Source organism: Megachile rotundata, chromosome 14, assembly GCF_050947335.1.
Source record: "Megachile rotundata isolate GNS110a chromosome 14, iyMegRotu1, whole genome shotgun sequence".
Classification (NCBI taxonomy): domain Eukaryota; kingdom Metazoa; phylum Arthropoda; class Insecta; order Hymenoptera; family Megachilidae; genus Megachile; species Megachile rotundata.
Window position 1 is genome coordinate 15,207,609 of NC_134996.1, and position 18,031 is coordinate 15,225,639.

Genomic DNA, 18,031 nt, shown 5'->3' on the forward strand with positions numbered 1-18,031 from the left:
GGCGGAACCAGCGAAACAAAAATTTCAAGACCGAAAGAATGCAGACATAGCGCGTTAGAGGCCTTAAAATAGAAAATAAAAAGCATTTCATGGACCTGAAAAAGCTTAGTCATCTAGCGGTGCGTGGCAGAAGGACGATAATGGAAATTTTCGGCTTTCTGTACTAGCGCCATCTAGCCGACGGGTACCAGGAGCTAATTGTAGTAGCAGGATCGCAGAAAGGTAAAGGAGGTATGCGGAATAGAAGGTATCCCAGGAAGCTGCGCGCATGCGCAATAGCATCGCGTCACTCCGTATACGCATCAATATACATACACAACAAAAATTAATTACTCACTTTCTGGGTATAATTTATGAACTTTTATGACTAAAGAATGATCCCCTATTCATTACCTACTTTCCTATATCATATTTGTTCAGATTTTTAATGAAATTAATTAGGTATTAACTAATAACCTAAGGCCAGCCACGGTGACAAGCGGTATATACGAGGTCACTTTGAATAATTAATTACAGGTTTTCTGGATATATTTTGTGCACTTTTATGATTGAAGAATGGTCAGCAATGCATTATATACATGATTCGATCATAAAAGTTCATAAATAATGTTCGGGTAACGCGTAATTAATTATTTTGTGTCAGCATTCCGATACGTACATGAGCCACCTGTGTCAATTCTACTGCGCATGCAAAGTGCAATATTTCGGCACTTTGACGACGTAGTATGGTTCCCGAGGCATTTAGAAACAAATTTCTATTAGGGTTTGATGCGTTTTGATGCCTAATAAAGCCAGAAAATCAATTTTTGTCGAATTCGGTCGAAAACGGTACAGGTGGCGCCATCTAGCGGCGAGCAGCGGAACTACGAAAAACTAAAATTTCGATTTTCTCGAAAACTAGGCACTTTTCTGAAATTCCGAGATATACGAATTTTTCCTTGTCGCCTACCGAATCGAACGAATCTAATTATAGCCCGCTAGGACTATTATTAAGGAAAATAGAAAAATAGCCCATTTCATGGACTAAAAAATTGCCGTCCATCTAGCGGCGAAAGTTGGAACTACAAAAATAGAAAATCTCGATTTTCTCGAAAACTAGGGAGTTTTCCGAAATTCTGAGATATACAAATTGTTCCTTGTCGCCTACCGAATCGAACGAATCTAATTATAGCCCGCTAGGACTATTATTAAGGAAAATAGAAAAATAGCCCCTTTCATGGACTAAAAAATTACCGTCCATCTAGCGGCGAAAGTTCGAACTACAGAAATAGAAAATCTCGATTTTCTCGAAAACTAGGTACTTTTCCGAAATTCTGAGATATACAAATTTTTCCTTGTGGTCTACGGAATAGAACGAATCTAATTATAGCACGCTAGGACCATTATTAAAGAAAATAAGAAAAATGTCATTTTATGGAGAAAATTTGTGGCGCCATCTAGCGGCGAAATTGCGAACTAAACCGAAAAAACGTATGCTCGTACACGCCTTAAGGAAAAATACGAAAAGTAATATTTCGCCACTTTTACGACGTAGTATGCTTCTTTAGACATTTTAAAGCAATGCTCGTTGAATATGTTATTCATTTTTTTGCCTATTAAGACCAGAAAATCATTTTCATTTGACCCCTTTACATCGTGTTCGGACATACGGTTTTTCAGTTTGGTTCGTAGTTTCGCCGCTAGATGGCGCCACAAATTTTCTCCATAAAATGACATTTTTCTTATTTTCTTTAATAATGGTCCTAGCGTGCTATAATTAGATTCGTTCTATTCCGTAGACCACAAGGAAAAATTTGTATATCTCAGAATTTCGGAAAAGTACCTAGTTTTCGAGAAAATCGAGATTTTCTATTTCTGTAGTTCGAACTTTCGCCGCTAGATGGACGGTAATTTTTTAGTCCATGAAAGGGGCTATTTTTCTATTTTCCTTAATAATAGTCCTAGCGGGCTATAATTAGATTCGTTCGATTCGGTAGGCGACAAGGAACAATTTGTATATCTCAGAATTTCGGAAAACTCCCTAGTTTTCGAGAAAATCGAGATTTTCTATTTTTGTAGTTCCAACTTTCGCCGCTAGATGGACGGCAATTTTTTAGTCCATGAAATGGGCTATTTTTCTATTTTCCTTAATAATAGTCCTAGCGGGCTATAATTAGATTCGTTCGATTCGGTAGGCGACAAGGAAAAATTCGTATATCTCGGAATTTCAGAAAAGTGCCTAGTTTTCGAGAAAATCGAAATTTTAGTTTTTCGTAGTTCCGCTGCTCGCCGCTAGATGGCGCCACCTGTACCGTTTTCGACCGAATTCGACAAAAATTGATTTTCTGGCTTTATTAGGCATCAAAACGCATCAAACCCTAATAGAAATTTGTTTCTAAATGCCTCGGGAACCATACTACGTCGTCAAAGTGCCGAAATATTGCACTTTGCATGCGCAGTAGAATTGACACAGGTGGCTCATGTACGTATCGGAATGCTGACACAAAATAATTAATTACGCGTTACCCGAACATTATTTATGAACTTTTATGATCGAATCATGTATATAATGCATTGCTGACCATTCTTCAATCATAAAAGTGCACAAAATATATCCAGAAAACCTGTAATTAATTATTCAAAGTGACCTCGTGTATACCGCTTGTCACCGTGGCTGGCCTTAGGTTATTAGTTAATAACTAATTAATTTCATTAAAAATCTGAACAAATATGATACGAGTGAATAGCTGAGGGATCACTGAACATTCTTTTATAATAAAAGTGCATAAATTGTATTTGGAAAATGTGTTATTTACTATTTGAAGTTAGGTCATGCGTACAATGTATTCCGCCGACTTCGTGTTGGATATTAATTAATAACTAATTATTTACAATAAAAATGTGAACATATGTGATATGAGAATGTAGGTAGGGAATCACTGAACATTCTTTAATCATAAAAGTTCATAGACTGTGCTCAGAAAGTGAGTAATTAATGATTTTTCACTCTCTATAAGGGGTTACTTTATAACCTGTATTGCGCATACGCAGTATGTGCGCGGGATACCTTTTACTCCGCGTACCTCTTTTACTTTTCTGCGCTCCTGATACTAAAAGTTACTTCTGGTACCCGTTCGCTAGATGGCGTTAGTATAGAAAATTGGAAATTTTCATTATTGTAATTTTGTCACCTAATTTAAAGACTTTATTTAAAATATCGAGGAAACAGTTCTGACATTAAAAGCAAGCGTAATCTAATTAAAGCACCTTATATGGCGAATCGCGTGGACAATTGCATTTTTTGTAAGATTATCGATGACAAAGCACCTAGCGAAAAAATATACGAGGTATAAAACAATTAACCTTAATTAATTGCCCAATATGATTAATAAGAATCGAATAAGCGTACGAGAATAATTCAATAGATTTTTTATGTTCAATATCGATTTACTGATTACATGGACAGGGGTTATTGTTTCCTTCTACTTTTAAGGTTAACTGTGAAATTCTTAAAAATATGTTTCATAGGACGATGACGTGGTATGCATTAAAGATATTTATCCAGCCTCGACGCATCATTACTTGATATTACCAAAGAAGCATATAGTCAACGCGAAAGAACTTAAACCGACGGATGCTGAACTTTGTAAGTCTGAAGAAATTGCACCTTCGTAAGGGTTCAACTTTATAGTTGTTTCAACAGGGATATTTTGACAATTTCAGATGACAAAATTGTTTGTACGATGGAAAGGATATTTGAAATGCAAGGCTTAGATCCATCGGATACTCGTACAGGATTTCATTGGCCACCATTTAATACGGTGCATCATCTGCATTTACATATTATTTCTCCGATAAGTAATATAAATATCATTAAAAGGATTATGTTTAAACCAGATTCGTATTGGTTTGTAAGCGTACGTATTGTCTAGAAATTTGACAAACCTATTTACTTACCTCTTGTGTATGTACATAATATCGATGAATTTTATAGGTAGATTACGTAAAGTCTTATCTTCGAGCCAACATGTAATATGCAGTAAATTTTGTAGTTTACTGTTAGGAGTTTAAAACATCCGTAAAATGGAAAGGTTAAGGATCTCTATAGTTAATCGAGGGCAAGAAAACGATCGTAACATTCTTACGAGGTAAAAGACTTTGTTTCAAGATATATTAACATAGATTATTATTAATTGCACCATTTGGCGTGCTTTAAAAATCACCGAAATATTTGAATCTTACAAAAAGTATATACTCGTATTAAGAAAAATAAGAGTGTACGATTAATAGAACGTTTGTACATCGATACTTGATTCGTGTTAGTTGTACGATCATTGAAACAGTCCTTTATCGTACATGTATCGCCATTGTTCTCCATCCGGATACGAATAATTTCTGACGCAGTCGTCTTTAAATTTAGTCGAATAACCAGGCTGGTCGGGTGGCATGTAACAAGCATTTTGTACGCGCACTGGATGCTCAAAATGCTCGTGTTGTTGATCGATATATTCTATCACACGATTTTCAGTGGATGCGCTCAAAGAAATAAAGTCCCACATTTGAAGATGTTGAACCATTTCGCATAGACCTACTCCTCCTGCATGCGGGCACACTGGAACTGATACGAAAAATATTTATTTCGTGTTCGTTCGATAGAAGAGTAATTATCGATTCGACACTTACCTTGGAGTTTCTTCGCCATCAAATAAACGGCCAATATCTCGTTAATTCCTCCGATTCTGGCCGAATCGATTTGACAATAATCGATCGCTTTCGCTTGCAACAATTGCTTAAACATTACTCGATTAGCGCACATTTCACCGGTGGCAACACCAACACCGTACGGTCTTAATTCGGCCGCGATCTTGGCGTGTCCCAACACGTCGTCCGGAGACGTTGGTTCCTCGATCCACGTGGGCTTAAATTTCAGCAATTCTTTCATCCATTCGATCGATTCGTTAACGTCCCAAACTTGATTCGCATCCAACATCAATTTATTATCGTATCCTATGGTTTCGCGTATCATCCGGCATCTCCTTATATCGTCTTTTAAGTTTTGACCAACCTTCGCCTTGAACGATGTGAAACCGAGGCTTAAAAATTTCTTGCAGAGCTCTTTCACTTTACTGTCGCTGTATCCGAGCCATCCAACTTGCGTTGTATATGCTGGATATCCATATTTTCGCAAAGTTTCTTCGCGTTTCACTTTTCCGCTTTCGTTATCTTTCAGCAATTTGATCGCCTCTTCTTTCGTAATAACGTCGGTGCTGTGGAAAACCCGAAAAGAAAATGAACGAAATCGACAAAGCGACTCGATTAAAAATTTTTTAAACACGCATCTCACATGTATCTGAAATCTATGGTAGAGACTAGTTGTTCCGGAGTTAAATCGGTAAGTAGCTTCCACACAGGTTTCTTTTCGATTCGAGCCCACAGATCCCAAAGCGCGTTCACTATAGCTGCTGTAGCAAGATGAGTGACGCCTTTCTCGGGTCCGATCTATCGTTTAAACAAACAAACGAACGAACGAACGAACGAACAATAAGCATGCGTGCTTAATTAGAATTCGTGTGCATGTTACATTACCCATCTCAATTGCGATTCGCTAGTCAACTTTCTCCAAAATGATCCAAAATTTGCAAAGATTTCAATAGCATTTTGCCCTTTGATCAAATACGACATTGACTTGCACGCTTGAACCACTGATCAAAAAATTATGCACACTCGTTATATTTTTTAACGTGTACGTATCGTTTAATATGTATAGTTAAATATAATTACCGATTTCTGTTCCTCTGCCCAACGTGAACGTCAGCCCGTAACCCTCGATTCCTTTATTAGTTTTTATCGTCACATACGCACACGAATAATCTGGATCGGTATGCTGCAATTTACCATGCAACCATGAGTGTTTTTATTTACGTCGAATAAGATTTCTTCTAGAGAAAACAGAATATCGCGGTTTATGTAGGAAAGAAAAAGTTACCACTTACCATAGCATCGCTACCATCCGCTAAGAGAGATGTGGGGAACCTGATGTCGGTTACATCAATTTCGGTTATTATTATTTCCATTGTTTGTATATACGTGCGATTCTGCTGAAAATACAATGACTAGTTTCCAAGTAGCAATATGTTTCGAATATCGTATATTATATAACGATATTACTTTTCTGCAGCATCCTCGAAACACTCAAGTATCGACCCACGTCAACTTCTCTTCTTTTTATCATCTTACATAAACATTTATAGACAGAAGCATTATTATCTCTGGAATGTTACGCAAAAGATAATACGTGACCACTGATAACAGAGAGATATGCATGGATAAGGCACTTTGGCATAAATTAATAAAGGATTCAAGCATACGGAAAATATGTACGTTTATTAGAAATGTTATAAATATTTGATACTTGTTCGTAATCGCATGTTATCTCGATTCCTCTTCTCTTACCTATGCACATATACTCTATAAGATTAGTTTCAAACACTTTTGTCGATTCGTCGACTCGTAAAAATAATATGTTCTAGTAAAGTAATAAATTTAATTCGCACTTCCATATTTTCCAACGTTCATATTAATTCGCGCTTCCCGAACGCTATCGCTGGCGTCATCTATTATACTAGTTGCTAACCAGTGTCTGAATCGTTTGCAAAGAAACATTCTGCAGTAAAAATGCTTTAAATTTCAACTAAAATGCGTTCATATAAAAGATTTTTTCGAGATAATATTTTCGAGGGAAATGAGTAGTTGTAAATTGAGCGGGAACAACGACGCGAATAACGACACGATAGCGACATCTATTTTTAGTAAAGGATATTCTCGAAATATCGTGGTTATTGGCAATGTAGTTGTTGATGGTCGAGAAGTTGTACCTCGTGTTAAGATATTTTAGTTTCTCGTAAAGTAGTTATTAAGATTTAAATATGCCGGATCCATTTGAAATAGTGGTAGGAACGTACGAGCAGTTCTTGCTCGGTTACAAAGTAAATAATATCGTTAACGTGAGTGAACATCTTTTTCTATGTCGTTACCAAAAATATAACCTATATTTTACAGTCGCGTCTTTTGTTAAGGCGCATATTATCTTTTGTTAAGCGTATTACTACCGAATAACGAATCGATGAACTTGCAGGAGTATAAAATGGAAAGAACGTTTGCAACTCATAATCATACGAGTAGCGTACGCAGCGTCGCAAGCGATAAACATTACTTAGCTTCTGGCGGCGCAGACGATTCGGTTTACCTATACGATATGCGGTATAGGATAGAGTCCGGCAGATTAATGCATCACAACGGTACGTATAAACGCGTATGCATACGATAGTAAATAATTATATTAGCGTATACGTCGAGAAATTAATATATTTTTCTCTATAGATACCGTTAATTGCGTTGCGTTTACCCCAGAGGCATCTCATCTTTTTACGTGCAGCAACGATGGAACTATAGCTGCCATTAAATGCGGTAATTGGCAAATGGAAAAGCATTGGCAGAAAGCGCATAAAGGATTAGGCGTTAATACTTTAGCTATTCATCCGACAGGAAAAATAGCTCTGTCTACCGGAGCAGACGGTATTCTTCGAACATGGAATTTAATTAAAGGAAGACAAGCGTACGCGACAAATCTAGTACCAAGATTAAAATTGGACGCTAAAAACGTTAATATTCTTAAGTGGAGTCCAAACGGTGAAAAGTACTTACTCGCCGTTAATCAAAGAATAGACGTATATTCGGTAGAGTTGGCAGGGATCGGTAGCGAAATCAAATTTAACGCAAAGATAGTTTGCGTAGAGTTTTTGAGAGACGATTTGATCGCGGTTGGATTGGAGAATGGTCAAATAAAATTTTACGATCTCGAAAAATCAGTGCAAACCCTAGAAGCAATTGCGCACGATACCAGGGTTAAATGTATGGCTTTTAAGGACGACTTATTAGTGACAGCTTCTAGTTCTGGAGAAATTAAGCTTTGGAGGTATGGTAAGCATAAATTACGCATGTTGCAAAACGTTAATTGCGGTGCCAGAATCACTTGTTTGTCCCTCGCGATGCCGTACAAAAGTTTGTACGACGACGCGACGATTAAAGCCGAAGAGGAAGTAGAGGTTCCGAGGAAGAACAGATTTAAAATTGGCCAAGAAGTTATCGTTGAAAAGGAGGAGAACGATTGGGAAATAAGTTCGATCAGCAAAAAGAAAAAGTCGAAGAAAAAGAGGAGCATAGAGGAGGGACAAGACTCGAATGCGCCGGATAAAAAGAAAAATAAATCATTATTAAAAAAGAAAAAAAGCGAAGACTTAGATACGATCATTTCGGACGATGCCCCGAAAAAGAGAAACAGGTTGTCGGAGAACGAGAACGGAAATGTTACTTGGAATAAAAATAAGCGAAGAAAGAAACGATCGATACCCGTCGAAGAGAATAATAATATACCTGCTAAGAAGTTGAAATCAGCGAAGAAAAGTATTTTAGAATCGAAAGAGATCGATAACCAGGATGTTCTGCGTCTAAAAAGAAAAAAGGATACAAACGCGGAAGAGAGCGGAACAATTTTGAAGAAAAAAAAGAAAAAACAATGAATCTTAAATGAACGATGGCGACAAGGTGGCCGCGTTCAACTCGTTAAATTGTATTCGCATTCCGTATTCCGTATAATATTTATGGAAGGAAAAATTGAATAGAAAAATATTTGATGTTGAGTTACGCGTTAGTTCCTAAAAGTTACAAATAAGTCTGCTTAGAATCGAAGGAAATATCTATATTAGAAATATGTATATTCGAGAGCGTGCGCGTTAAAAAGCGCGTACAGAGTCGTCCGCACGGTCCAAGCTCGGCGTATTCGGTTACCACAAAATACACTTGCGAGGCGGATTCATCGGGCTTCCAACAGGACAATTCCATGCTCTGGCGAAATCCTGATTGTTCGATAAGGTTCCGATGACTCTGAAGTGATTAGGCGCGTGTACTCCTTCGATTAATTTCGACTTTAACGCGCCGTTCGTATAATTACCGCACCATACCTGTAGCAGAAATACGCTTATTTCCACTTGACAAGAGATTATTACGAACATACATACTCGATAGAGTTTTTAATTGTTTTTTTTTTTTTTTTAAACGACCAAGGTTTTTCAATAAACACATTTTATCGAAAGAAAAGCGTTGTTACTTACTTGGGCAAAACCGAGGAAAAATAATTGCTGTTGACTGTATCTGGCAAGACCAGGTAAAACTACCTGTCGATCACCGGTTCTTTTTCGAAGCCTTTGGTAAGCTCTGAAAGCCTCGCGTATCCCACCGTTATCGGCAATGTTTTCACCCTGCGTATTAACGCCGTTCACCTACGCAACGTTAATTCGTAACATCGGATTATCGGTGGAGCTACCTTGGCACGTTTCTTCGATTCCTTTCTCGTACAAGGCTAATACTCACCGTAAAATTATTACCCAACTCCGGTAAACGATAACTGCTATATTGTTTGATTATACACTCGACCTTCTCGTGGTAACGTTGCAACGTCTTGGCGCTCCACCACTGGTCGAGGTTTCCGTTTTCGTCGTATCTACGACCTAACGCAGAACGAGTGGATTCGTAACACATACTACTGTCTCGTAGAAATTATAAGCGATTCGTGAGATCCTATACGGTGGTGTCATCTCGATACCTTGATCGTCGAATCCATGGGTGAGTTCGTGGCCCATTATAGCGCCCATAGCACCGTAGTTGATAGACCTGTTGCGCGTAACTTATCGTTAACGTTAGATTCGAAAGAGAAAGAGATTTCGACTGCGCGGCAGCTTATACATACTCTAGTCCATTTCCGTAGAATGGTGGGTGCAGAATACCGGCTGGAAAAGCTGTAAATGAAATATCGATGAAACAACGATTCGATTCGATTCGATACGATACGATAGATTATTATATTCGCTATATAAGCTCGGTATAAAGCGAAACGACTCTCGATCACTTACTAACGGAGTTTAAAATCGCGCTGTAAAACGCGTTCACTGTAGTACCGGTTGTTATCCATCGATTTTTATTCGGTTTCTCGCGCAAGCTGCTGAAACTTTTCTTAATTCCTACGTCGGTCAGTTTCAAGAACGTATCGAACAGTCGTCCCGGTATTACTTCCATCTACGATCAATCGATCAGGTTCGTTTTGGAATCGTTTTTGGAAATTTCAGACCGAACACAAGTATAACTCACCCCTTCGTGATATTTCTCTAATTGCGTCGAGTTGGTAATCCATTCTGGGATTCCTACGAACGGTCTTATCGCGTACAGTTTTTTGTGCGCTCGAGCTCTCGTATCAACGTCCATCCAATCTAGTTCACCGAGCATCTCGTCGAACGCCGCTTTCACGTCCAACAACATTTCCAGAGCCTGAAAATTCCCGGTCTTCTTTAAAATTTTTCAACCTCTTACCCGTCCCGTTCGTTCGAACGATCGGTACATGACAACGAAGCTTACCTTTTCACGAGCCTGTTCGTCGAAACGTTTACGCGCGTATACGTAACTGAGTGCCATGCCGAAATTCGCGTTCACGTTTACGGTACACGCTTTCCAACGGGGCGTCTTCTCTTTCAAGCCGAAAACCTTTTGCGAGAACTGGAAGCCCAGGTCACGAAATCGTTGCAACGTTAACGGAGCGACCGTCGAATAAACGCTCCACCACGCGAATCTCGCTGAACAACAGTTCCATGTTGATGAGAATCTCGCAAAACTATAGAAGGCGATATAATAAAAAAAGAATACCTATCGTAGTGGTTCGAGTGATCGCTAGCAGTTCGGGCAATCGTTGCAAATAGCGTAAATTTATAAGGAGCACGGGATCTACGGCTGTATCTATCGTCACGTTCGTGTCGCTAAACACGTGTTCCACGTACCTCGTCCAATTCCACTAAAATGAAGAAACATCGTTTCAACATTATTTTAGCAGCGATTAAACGACCAAGCGGTCCATTTAAAATAGATGTTCACCTGTTGCACGCGCGAATCCGTAAGTCGTTGTAAACCGTCGATGGTCGTTTCGTAAATATGGTGATTTTCGCTACGTTTTTGCTCCGGTGTCTCCATCATCTAAAACGACGCGAACTGTTCTAACGGAGAACGGTAGTTGGTAAGCGATTCGAAGGTTACTCACGTTCGCGATCTTTGTACTAAAGTCGAAAATTTCCTCGGCGAAGGCTTGACTCTCGTTTCCCGCTCCAGCCAGTTCCACCATGGACTTTACGTATTTCTTGTACTCCGTCAACTCCGATCGGAAGCGATGCGGATCGAGGAGATAGCGCTCGCTGAATCCCGGAGAGACCTGTTCGATCTGAAAAACGATTCGAATCGATATCGTTGCTACTCCTTTCCGGTGTTTGCCGGATACCAATACCATTATTCTGTTTCTCGTTGTATTTCGAAGATCCTCGGAGACGTAAAAGTTTACGAAAAGATTCAAGCCTAACACTCGTTGCGCGATTCCGGCAATTTCCGAAACGTCAAAGTCCGGTAAAATTTCGCCTGGAGAGGGTGGATCGTTGGGCAAACCCAAACGGCCGAGCGCGTCGTGGATAGGCTTCAGACCCAGTGCTTCGACGCTCGCTGCAACAAACGATCGTATTTCGTTTCGTATTTCTTTTCGAGAACGAAATTTTTCTTACCCGTGTCCATGCACGATTTGTACAAGTCTCGAGCTAATTTGATCGATCTCGAATCGTTGCCTTCGTCCGACTCTTCGAGAAGTATTCTCAAATCCGTTAACAGTCGCTCTCTAAGAAGACTCAATTGATCCCAGGAAGTTTGACTCTGCGGTATGGGGTTCTTCGAAATCCACCCGCCACAAGCGAACTCGTAGAAATCATCGCAAGGTAAGACGGATCTGTTCATCGCCTCGATTATCCTAGCGGCTAGAACGGCAAAACGATCGTTTCGTGTCAACGATTATCCATCGTGGCGACCAGACGACCGGATGGATTAGCGCGAATACGAATAATAGTATCGTTACGTAACGTTTGAAATCGAAAACTCGTATCTCCGATCTCCGTGCAATTTCATATGATCGAGGATAAAACGAAGCAGAAAAGGAAGGAAGGAAGACCTTGATTTTGCGGTAGGTACCTGTCTTCACGCATTCTTCGCTCTGACACATCTCTTCTTCGTATTCTTCTTTGTGGAAAATAGCTATCTGCAAGGTCAGCGTTATAACCAAGGCGATTACGGTTACCGTTAACAATCCAATCGTTATCGCCAATTTCATTTTTTTCCCGTTCAATTTTTCCTCCTCTTCGTGGTCGCGTTGCCTGTTTCAACGTATTAAAACGACCACAGATAACTAATATACATAGAATTTTTGTTTCTCCGATACTTCTCAATAAGGAAATTACCAGAAAATTATCGTGTTCCTTTTCGTCCCATCCCTCGCGTTCTTTTCATCGTTCTCTGGATCGTTTACCTACGAAAAAGGATCTCGGCTAAATCGACACACACCGCTATCGAATAACGGGCAAAAGGTTACGCTTAAGCACCGATGCTCTCTCACCTTGCTCCAGAATCGATGAATTTCAACTGTTCTAATCCTTCTCTCTCGTTAAAGTCATGCAGATATCGTGTATCGAATTATTCAGATATGGTGTTCTCGAATTATTCTGAATGTTCTGAACGATATTAAGATCGTACGAAGGAACAAAGCATCGTTAGATATGCCATATAGCATTTTCTCGTAGCCCGTATAATCGGTAAAAGGAAAAAGAACTCTTCCATCGATAGCTTCCACGATGGCTGGACGCGTGAACGCAGCAAGATGGAACGAGTATCGCGTTGTAAAACGAAGCTTGCCACGTGATTACAAGACACATAGTATGCGTATACGGAAAAAGTTTCGCATCGGAACGTTGTGTTTATCGAAAACAAATAGAATCATTTTCCACGTCATCCAATTACCAAGAACGATCGTGGACTTGAGGCTTGTCCGATCGAGGAACAACTCGGTATAATTACTAACTCGGTAGCTTCTGCGTTAGAATAAAATAATATATCCTGTACCCGCGCTAACAACTTATGCAACGGCAGTAGGTAGAAAAGTAAGCTTCCGAAGATGACCGGTATTGTGTGCCGTGTGATCAGACGGGCCTTCACCTTCGATACACGTAAACATTTACATATCGCTTCGATGCTACGCGCCGAATGTTTCGGTCGATTAAACGTTTAACAAGTATCGACGATTCACGGCTACTTGCAATGACATAACACGATCAATAATACTCGATTTGGCATCGATTCGGCTTTCGATAAATCAACGCTAAGATCTTCACCGACAAGGAGCGCGGTCGGAAGCTTTCCGATAACGCGCTCGCACACGCGCTTTACAAACCGATCAACGGAGTAAACGTTCGAGAGAAGAGGGAAGCTCACCTTGTATCTCATCTTCGCGTTCCGTCTCTGTACCGATCGATTTCTTTCGAAACCGGCTGCTGCTCGTCTGAAACAAACGATGATCAACGAAAACGCTTGATCGAGCAGAAACGAAATGAAATCGAGATTTCGCGTACGTTAATAGACTGAAACGAAACGGACTGTGCACCCGGAGAAACGCCGTTTCTGCTCGAATCGAATACGACCAGGTAAAACCACGACTCCCTTTGTTTCTCGCAAAATAACATCTTGTTTCTCGAGACGCTAACGGCGACAAACGCTGACCGACAAACGCGCGATACACTTTGTTGTCGAACTATGCTATTTTTACGAGATCGCTGATCTCTCGCGTTCGATGGGAGTTCGATGGGAGTTCGACGAGACGCTGAACGCGGCGTGTGGTGCACGCGCGTATACGAGAAGCACGTGCTCGCGATTTACGCTCGAGTTCAACAATACAGCAGATGCCCCGCAACGATTAAACGTCTTAAAGCTTTTAAGGATCGAGAAGTAAAATTGCTAAAAGAACTTACCTTCTGGCCGATCCTCTAAAAATCTTTGATGCCCGCTAGAAGCGTCGAGACGGTGATTCCCCGGCGTTCGTGAAACGACCACGAGTACGAAGCAAATTCTGATTATTTACTCTCGATCGATTCGATGGAGTCCGATACAATTTTGAAATTTCCTATTCTCTTGTCCCATCCGTGATTTCTCCTCTCGGCGCGTTTCTCTTACAACTTCTACACCGCATTCGAATCTCGAACAAGACGCGACGCGAGATAGACGTTAGACCAAACTGAACTTTTGACTCGCGGACCGGCGAGTATAATCTTCGAATCCCCTTCCACTTCCGCGCCACAAAACTGTCCTTCAGGAACGGCTTTTATTTGCTTCGACGATCGAAATGCGCGCGCTCGTCCACGTTTTTATTTTCCATTTCAATACCATCTCCTTCTACGAAGCCCAACCAAAGATCGATTCGAATTCGAGAAGCACTCTTCGCTGATTTTCTTGTTCGCGAATTTTTACTGGCGTAAAATTTCATATACATCAGTTTCGCGATCGCGTACGTTCCTGTGTAATAGCCGTGGTCGGTGGGTGTCGTCGATACTCGTTCATCGTCGGTTACAAGCAGCGCGACACGACGCGACGTTTTAAATGCTCGAATAGCTTCATTTATTCGACATCGCGGCACAGCGCGCGATCGCTTCTCTTTTATCACGATTTTATTTGCTTCGGTCGAACGCGAACGATCAGCTCGTGGACAGCTCGGTCGTGCGCATACTTTGTACTCGAAGATACTATGCATTCACCGTTTATACTTTATACGATGTTATAATCGATATGCGCTATTATGTTCTCCTCGATCAACGCACGCCAGTAATTAAATTACGCGAATATATCGGTTACGATTTAAAATTTTCATAGACTAATCAAGTACGATACGAATACCGAGATATCGTTAAAACTCCAGTTGAATGGGACTCGACCGATACCAGCGTTAACCACGGTGCAACGAATATGAAATTAAATAATTGCTTCGACATACATTCGAAGCACGTTGATGATGAACGCGATCTAGCGACGCGAACGACGAGGTAAATTGACTGAACAGGCAGCACCTATTTTGATCGAATGCGCGTTCGGTACGCGGTCGTGTTCACTTTGGCGTGTGCCAAAAACGTCTCTGGAAAATTGAAAAATTACGCTGTAACGCGGGATAAATCGTTATGCGAAAAAAAAAGAAAAAAAAAACGAAAAAAAATAAAGGAATATAGGACGGAAGGAGAAACAAAAGGAGAATCTATAAGACTCGTTTATTAAAAATGCAAAAACAGAGTAATCCAGGTACAAAGACAAAACGGTACGAAACTGTGCGAAACGCGTGATTCGAGGTTCGACGTTCGAGACATCGGAAATCGAAATAAAAACGCATCGGATTTACGCGTCGTGATATCTACAGTACGCGCTTTCCTCGATTAACTGTTGAGGAATCAGTTCTTCCGCCGGAGACAGATGCGATACCGTTATCGCATGATTTTCCGCTTCTTTCAACACCCTTAACAGATTTCCACCGACCAATTTTTTGATATCAGAGGCCGACCATCTTCGATCTCGCGTCAGTTCAGCCAGCAGCAGGGGATAACCTGACACGTCCGGAAGTTCCACCGGCGGACTAAACACACGCGAACGTTACTCGTGTACGTCTTCTGGCCGAGAAGAACCACCAACTATCGACTAACTACGAACGCTAAACAACGCTCACCTTAATATTCCATCGTAACCGGCTCCAAGACCCACGTGGTTAACGCCAGCTATTCGCCGTATATGATTGATATGAGCTGCAAAGACAAGTATACGGATCGTTCTGGTGACATGGCTTCGTTCCTCGAGTGTTTTTTACGTTTCTCGCAGCGTACAAGTTTTCTTAATAATATGTTTGCGCTCACGCACGCGTACCTATAATGTCGTACATGGAAGCTTTATCGCCGCAGCTTAAATGCGCGCTGTCGAAGCTGACCATAACTAAACCACCGTTCACAGCCTGAAACACGAATAGAAGACAACGAGAATGAGTATTCGTATTTCGATTTCGTGTTAGGAAAGTCGAGTTAATTTCCTTTTGCTTACCAAATTACGCAGCACATCGTCCGGAACGTTGCTGGACGAATTGCAAAGCGCTCGAGCCGCACTGTGAGAGAATATCACCGGTGCTTTCGTTACCGCCAACGCGTCTCTCATGGTCCTTATCGATACGTGTGACAAATCGACCAACATTCCTAATCGATTCAATTCCTTCACCACCGCTTTACCGAACATCGACAGTCCGCCGCTGTGAAAATCTAACGACGCGTCCGAACTCGAATCCTCCACTGAACACGAATCAGCCCTAAATACGATCGAAAATCTAGAGGCACATAATTACACGTTCGAAACGATGCGATGGATCGATCTACTTACCATGGTGTGTTACATTTGTGCGTGAGAGTCATGTATCGCGCTCCGAGTCGATGAAAACTCCTCAATACTGCCATCGAAGTACCGATACTGTGGCCACCCTCGATTCCCACCAAACTCCCGATCACTCCGTCCTTGTGCGCTTTTTCGAGCTCTTTGCTCGAAGTCACCAGCCTCGTTCTCTTCGGGTATCTCGACGTGAGCCTACGCACCACGTCTATCTGTTCCAGGGTAAGTTGTACCGCATCGAGAAATTGTGCCTCGCAGGGCACGTAAACCGACCAGAATTGTCCACCGACGATACCCTGGCGTAATCGTACCAAATCGGTTTGCCACTGTGAACCCCAGCTCGCGTTTCGCGACAAATTCTCGTCGAATGGAAAGTCTCTCAATTTCGTGCTTCCTCGGTGTTTTCGAAGGTTCCAAGCGAAATCGTTGTGCCTGAAATGTCTCAGTTTCCGTTATTCGTCAAACAAGCATTTATCACGATAATACCGTCTCGTTTACTACGCGATTGCTTACCCGTCGATCAGAGGAATTTCGGACAGCATTCGTCGTACAACTTGAAGTCTAGCCTCCAGTAAATGCGAGCTGCGCAACTCTAAAGCTAGTGGTAATCCTACACCGGCGACCAAGGCACATCCGAGGAAAAGGAAACCTGTCATCACGATCCACTTCCTCAGCATACTCCTTCCTACGTGCATACCAAATTGCTTGAAACAACGGTAAAGAAAAGAGAAAGAAACCGTTCGTTCGTATCTCTGGCATACAATTAACGTCATATGCGCCTAATTTACTGAAATTTACTGAAATTTACTGAAATTTACTGAAATTTACTGACACCAATTTATTGAAGACGTACCGCTTTCTCGGGGTGGATCTTTATCCTTATCTTTATCTTTATCCAAAGAGGTAGAAACGCCTGTTTCCTTTGCGTGGTGTATCGCATCACCATTAGGCAATTTTCTCATTAATTCTGGTGAAGATAGTTGCAAACAAGTCTACGAGTAAATTATATATTATTTATCCCGAGTCTTCGTTCGACCGAACTTTTCTATTCAACCAGTCGAATACGAATAGACGCATATATTAGTAAATGCGAGTAAATCAATCGAGTTTACCGAGTTACCTCTAATATATCGACTTCTTTTCTCCTCGGCGGTGGAGATCGGTAAACCATGCCGTCTTTATCCATTCCGTACAGCTCGAACATATTTTCTTCCTTTCTGAGGTCACACTCGTAGCCCCTGTGAGAAGTTTCCCAGTACCATAAATGCTAAAGGGAGCGTCCTATACCGCGATCTATCGACGCATGCGCCAACTCCATATCGACCCGACTCGACTCGACTCGAATCGACCTAACCCAACCCGATCAAAGCCCTCAAACATTTCGAAAAAATACAAGCAGTCATACGTTTTCGAGGAAAACCTATTTACCGAAATATTAATCAACCTCGTAGACAATGTATTTTATAATCACCGATACATACTTCTCTAAAACATCGTAAAACACATATTGTATCGATGCTTTCCATTTACCCTAACCGTTCTTTCGCTTCTCGCACTTCCCCCTTTTTCCTTTTCCTTTTCCTTTTCCTTTTCTGTTATCTTTACCTTTACTTTTACCTTTTCCTTGTCCTTCCTTCGCGCTTTTGAACGCTGTTTAAACGACTAGAAAGATTGCAAGAAACGTTCT

The 18,031-nt window shown here is 41.0% G+C and overlaps 5 protein-coding genes across 8 annotated transcripts; 2 read left to right on the top strand and 3 right to left on the bottom strand.

Annotated features, from left to right (window-relative positions):
* Positions 1–3,114: 3,114 nt before the first annotated feature.
* On the top strand, positions 3,115–4,543 carry LOC143263924 (adenosine 5'-monophosphoramidase HINT3). 2 transcript variants are annotated; one of them, XM_076539583.1, is made up of 4 exons: positions 3,115–3,326; positions 3,508–3,625; positions 3,703–3,896; positions 3,978–4,543. In XM_076539583.1, exons 1-4 carry the CDS (start codon positions 3,252–3,254, stop codon positions 3,984–3,986), a joined length of 396 nt encoding a protein of 131 aa, XP_076395698.1. In that variant the 5' UTR covers positions 3,115–3,251; the 3' UTR covers positions 3,987–4,543. The 2 variants fall into 2 exon arrangements, with proteins under 2 accessions (XP_076395698.1, XP_076395697.1); XM_076539582.1 differs by having other exon boundaries at positions 3,117–3,326; positions 3,974–4,543.
* LOC100879397 (p21-activated protein kinase-interacting protein 1-like) lies at positions 3,988–12,267 on the top strand. 2 transcript variants are annotated; one of them, XM_012298209.2, is made up of 3 exons: positions 3,988–4,127; positions 7,115–7,277; positions 7,360–12,267. In XM_012298209.2, exons 2-3 carry the CDS (start codon positions 7,124–7,126, stop codon positions 8,556–8,558), a joined length of 1,353 nt encoding a protein of 450 aa, XP_012153599.1. In that variant the 5' UTR covers positions 3,988–4,127; positions 7,115–7,123; the 3' UTR covers positions 8,559–12,267. The 2 variants fall into 2 exon arrangements, with proteins under 2 accessions (XP_012153599.1, XP_003708676.1); XM_003708628.3 differs by lacking the exon at positions 3,988–4,127 and adding an exon at positions 6,762–6,983.
* LOC100879506 (mitochondrial enolase superfamily member 1) lies at positions 4,248–6,159 on the bottom strand. The gene is made up of 6 exons (XM_003708630.3): positions 5,973–6,159; positions 5,761–5,863; positions 5,566–5,681; positions 5,324–5,478; positions 4,663–5,246; positions 4,248–4,597 (listed from the first exon to the last, which is right to left on the bottom strand). Exons 1-6 carry the CDS (start codon positions 6,051–6,053, stop codon positions 4,311–4,313), a joined length of 1,326 nt encoding a protein of 441 aa, XP_003708678.1. The 5' UTR covers positions 6,054–6,159; the 3' UTR covers positions 4,248–4,310.
* On the bottom strand, positions 8,717–14,529 carry LOC100880658 (endothelin-converting enzyme 1). Of its 2 annotated transcripts, none has more exons than XM_012295407.2 (17): positions 13,911–14,529; positions 13,378–13,444; positions 12,351–12,418; positions 12,085–12,266; positions 11,628–11,873; positions 11,360–11,568; positions 11,120–11,296; positions 10,957–11,055; positions 10,732–10,876; positions 10,447–10,661; positions 10,183–10,374; positions 9,948–10,110; positions 9,785–9,833; positions 9,641–9,708; positions 9,409–9,545; positions 9,150–9,317; positions 8,717–8,999 (listed from the first exon to the last, which is right to left on the bottom strand). In XM_012295407.2, exons 2-17 carry the CDS (start codon positions 13,387–13,389, stop codon positions 8,823–8,825), a joined length of 2,307 nt encoding a protein of 768 aa, XP_012150797.2. In that variant the 5' UTR covers positions 13,390–13,444; positions 13,911–14,529; the 3' UTR covers positions 8,717–8,822. The 2 variants fall into 2 exon arrangements, with proteins under 2 accessions (XP_012150797.2, XP_012150798.2); XM_012295408.2 differs by having other exon boundaries at positions 10,183–10,359; positions 13,911–14,522.
* Positions 14,530–15,179: 650 nt separating this feature from the next.
* Positions 15,180–17,899, bottom strand: LOC100883341 (dipeptidase 1). The gene is made up of 8 exons (XM_003707499.3): positions 17,465–17,899; positions 17,198–17,336; positions 16,858–17,029; positions 16,339–16,776; positions 16,009–16,267; positions 15,838–15,922; positions 15,644–15,719; positions 15,180–15,553 (listed from the first exon to the last, which is right to left on the bottom strand). Exons 1-8 carry the CDS (start codon positions 17,546–17,548, stop codon positions 15,319–15,321), a joined length of 1,488 nt encoding a protein of 495 aa, XP_003707547.1. The 5' UTR covers positions 17,549–17,899; the 3' UTR covers positions 15,180–15,318.
* Positions 17,900–18,031: the final 132 nt, after the last annotated feature.

Excerpts from the sequence above, each read along its gene's own strand:
- LOC143263924 (XM_076539582.1), top strand. The coding sequence starts at position 3,252 with ATGGCGAATCGCGTGGACAATTGCATTTTTTGTAAGATTATCGATGAC. Across the intron at positions 3,327-3,507 it reads CTAGCGAAAAAATATACGAG|GACGATGACGTGGTATGCAT; the intron begins GTATAAAACAAT and ends TATGTTTCATAG. Across the intron at positions 3,897-3,973 it reads ATTCGTATTGGTTTGTAAGC|GTAGATTACGTAAAGTCTTA; the intron begins GTACGTATTGTC and ends TGAATTTTATAG.
- LOC100879506 (XM_003708630.3), bottom strand. The coding sequence starts at position 6,053 with ATGGAAATAATAATAACCGAAATTGATGTAACCGACATCAGGTTCCCC. Across the intron at positions 5,864-5,972 it reads CGGATGGTAGCGATGCTATG|CATACCGATCCAGATTATTC; the intron begins GTAAGTGGTAAC and ends GGTAAATTGCAG. Across the intron at positions 5,479-5,565 it reads GCGAATCGCAATTGAGATGG|ATCGGACCCGAGAAAGGCGT; the intron begins GTAATGTAACAT and ends TTTAAACGATAG.
- LOC100879397 (XM_003708628.3), top strand. The coding sequence starts at position 6,906 with ATGCCGGATCCATTTGAAATAGTGGTAGGAACGTACGAGCAGTTCTTG. Across the intron at positions 6,984-7,114 it reads AAGTAAATAATATCGTTAAC|GAGTATAAAATGGAAAGAAC; the intron begins GTGAGTGAACAT and ends ATGAACTTGCAG. Across the intron at positions 7,278-7,359 it reads CAGATTAATGCATCACAACG|ATACCGTTAATTGCGTTGCG; the intron begins GTACGTATAAAC and ends TTTTCTCTATAG.
- LOC100880658 (XM_012295407.2), bottom strand. Across the intron at positions 12,267-12,350 it reads AGGAACACGATAATTTTCTG|GCAACGCGACCACGAAGAGG; the intron begins GTAATTTCCTTA and ends ACGTTGAAACAG. Across the intron at positions 11,874-12,084 it reads CGAAGAATGCGTGAAGACAG|CCGCTAGGATAATCGAGGCG; the intron begins GTACCTACCGCA and ends TTGCCGTTCTAG.
- LOC100883341 (XM_003707499.3), bottom strand. The coding sequence starts at position 17,548 with ATGTTCGAGCTGTACGGAATGGATAAAGACGGCATGGTTTACCGATCT. Across the intron at positions 17,337-17,464 it reads AAGAAGTCGATATATTAGAG|ACTTGTTTGCAACTATCTTC; the intron begins GTAACTCGGTAA and ends ATTTACTCGTAG. Across the intron at positions 15,720-15,837 it reads TTCCATGTACGACATTATAG|CTCATATCAATCATATACGG; the intron begins GTACGCGTGCGT and ends TTGTCTTTGCAG.